The sequence below is a fragment of the Lottia gigantea genome, assembly GCF_000327385.1.
Source record: "Lottia gigantea unplaced genomic scaffold LOTGIsca_669, whole genome shotgun sequence".
Classification (NCBI taxonomy): Eukaryota; Metazoa; Mollusca; class Gastropoda; family Lottiidae; genus Lottia; species Lottia gigantea.
Genome location: NW_008710282.1, coordinates 289 through 2,487, shown reverse-complemented (window position 1 = coordinate 2,487; position 2,199 = coordinate 289). Strand labels below are relative to the sequence as shown.

Here is a 2,199-nt window from a genome sequence, read left to right as displayed (position 1 = left end):
TGAAACAGCTGGTAGAAAGGTTCCTTGTGAACCTAAGTTATTATGCTTGTAAAAAATAATTATTTCTTTCCCTTGTCCCCAATACCCAGCTATGCCAGGCTTTCTCATAGGCTCTGTCAGACTGCCAGGCCTCTCTGTTAGACTCTGCCACGTTCTCTCTGTTAGACTCTACCAGACTCTCTCTGTTGAACTTTACCAGGCTGTCTCTGTTAGACTCTGCCAGGCTCTCTCTGTTGAACTTTACCAGGCTGTCTCTGTTAGACTCTGCCAGGCTCTCTCTATCAGGCTCTGCAAGGCTCTCTTTGTCAGACTCTGCCAGGCTCTATTTTTCAGGCTCTGCCACACTCTCTCTGTTAGACTCTGCCAGACTCCCTCTGTCAAGGTCAGCCAGGCTCTCTCTGTTAGGCTCTGCAAGGCTCTATTTTTCAGGCTCTGCCACACTCTCTCAGATAGACTCTGTCAGGCTCTCTCTATCAAGGTCAGCCAGGCTCTCTCTGTTAGGCTCTAGCAGGCTCTTTCTGTCAGACTTTAGCAGACTCTCTCTGTCAGACTCTAGCAGGCTCTCTCTGTCAGACTCTAACAGGCTCTCTCTGTCAGACTCTAGCAGGCTCTCTCTGTCAGACTCTAGCAGGCTCTCTCTGTCAGACTCTAGCAGGCTCTCTCTGTCAGACTCTAGCAGGCTCTCTCTGTCAGACTCTAGCAGACTCTCTCTGTCAGACTCTAGCAGACTCTCTCTGTCAGACTATAGCAGACTCTCTCTGTCAGACTCTAGCAGACTCTCTCTGTCAGACTCTAGCAGACTCTCTCTGTCAGACTCTAGCAGGCTCTCTCTGTCAGACTCTGTCAGACTCTCTCTATCAAGGTCAGCTCTGCCCCATTATAAAATATAAGATAAATATGATATGATATTGTCAATATAAAAGTTAATTCAAATCAAAGTTCAACATTTAAGATACATTATTAGATTGTTTCTTTTGTTTACATTGGTTTGTTTACAAATGAAACATCTGTTTACTACTATCAACTAATACTAGAGAAAAAACACACATTGTGTACTTAAAAACAGGATACTGACTTAGTCCCAGGGAAACAGTACTTAAAGAGATTGTAAAGAAGTTTTCTAAATTTTTATGTATATCAGGGACACTGATATCATCAATTTACACCATTCTAATTTTCAATCAGATGTCTGTGGTTCTTGTTAAAGAGATTGTAAAGAGGTTTTCTAAGTTTTTTATGTGTAACAGGGACACTGATAGCATCAATTTACACCATTCTAATTTTCAATCAGACGTCTGTGGTTCTTGTTAAAGAGATTGTAAAGAGGTTTTCTAAATTTTTTATGTGTAACAGAGACACTGATAACATCAATTTACACCATTCTAATTTTCAATCAGACGTCTGTGATTCTTGTTAAAGAGATTGTAAAGAGGTTTTCTAAATTTTTTATGTGTATCAGGGACACTGATAGCATCAATTTACATCATTCTAATTTTCAATCAGACGTCTGTGGTTCTTGTTAAAGAGATTGTAAAGAGTTTTTCTAAGTTTTTATGTATATCAGAGACACTGATAGCATCAATTTACATCATTCTAATTTTCAATCAGACGTCTGTGGTTCCTGCAATTCTACTAAAACTAAGTGTTTGATGATGTCACTAATCGCGTAGGTCGTTATGTGATAAAACAAATTAGTGCAATGGAAAAATTAATAGGTAATGTAAATATTTGATCGTATTTCAAGCCAATTTTCCGTCGCTGAAAGAACGCCTCTGCCCCACCCCCGTGTGACAGCCCCTCAAGACAGTTTTGATTATATTGGATGAATAATTGTAGCAGATGTTACTAAACTAATCAACGAACGTTAACACCTACTCTTAACCAATTATATTGATTCCAATTATTATTTGTACTCTTACTCTAGTTTTTATATCGCGGAAAAAAAAAAGCAGAAGTAGAAAAAATAATAAGTTTGAAATTGATGAGATAACTTATTTTTATATTGTCCAGATTAAAATTTTAATATTGTTAGTTTTAAAAAGATTGTAAAGAGGTTTTCAAAATTTTTATGTGTATCAGGGACACTGATAGCATCAATTTACATCATTCTAATTTTCAATCAGACGTCTGTGGTTCTTGTTAAAGAGATTGTAAAGAGGTTTTCTAAATTTTTATGTGTATCAGGGACACTGATAGCAT

The 2,199-nt window shown here is 37.8% G+C and overlaps 1 protein-coding gene across 1 annotated transcript; it reads left to right on the top strand.

Annotated features, from left to right (window-relative positions):
• Positions 1 to 519: 519 nt before the first annotated feature.
• Positions 520 to 906, top strand: LOTGIDRAFT_146154 (hypothetical protein; the record flags this gene model as incomplete). The annotated part of the gene is made up of 1 exon (XM_009064954.1): positions 520 to 906. A coding segment is annotated over one exon (387 nt), but the record flags the coding sequence as incomplete, so codon positions are not given.
• Between the last annotated feature and the right edge of the window lie 1,293 nt (positions 907 to 2,199).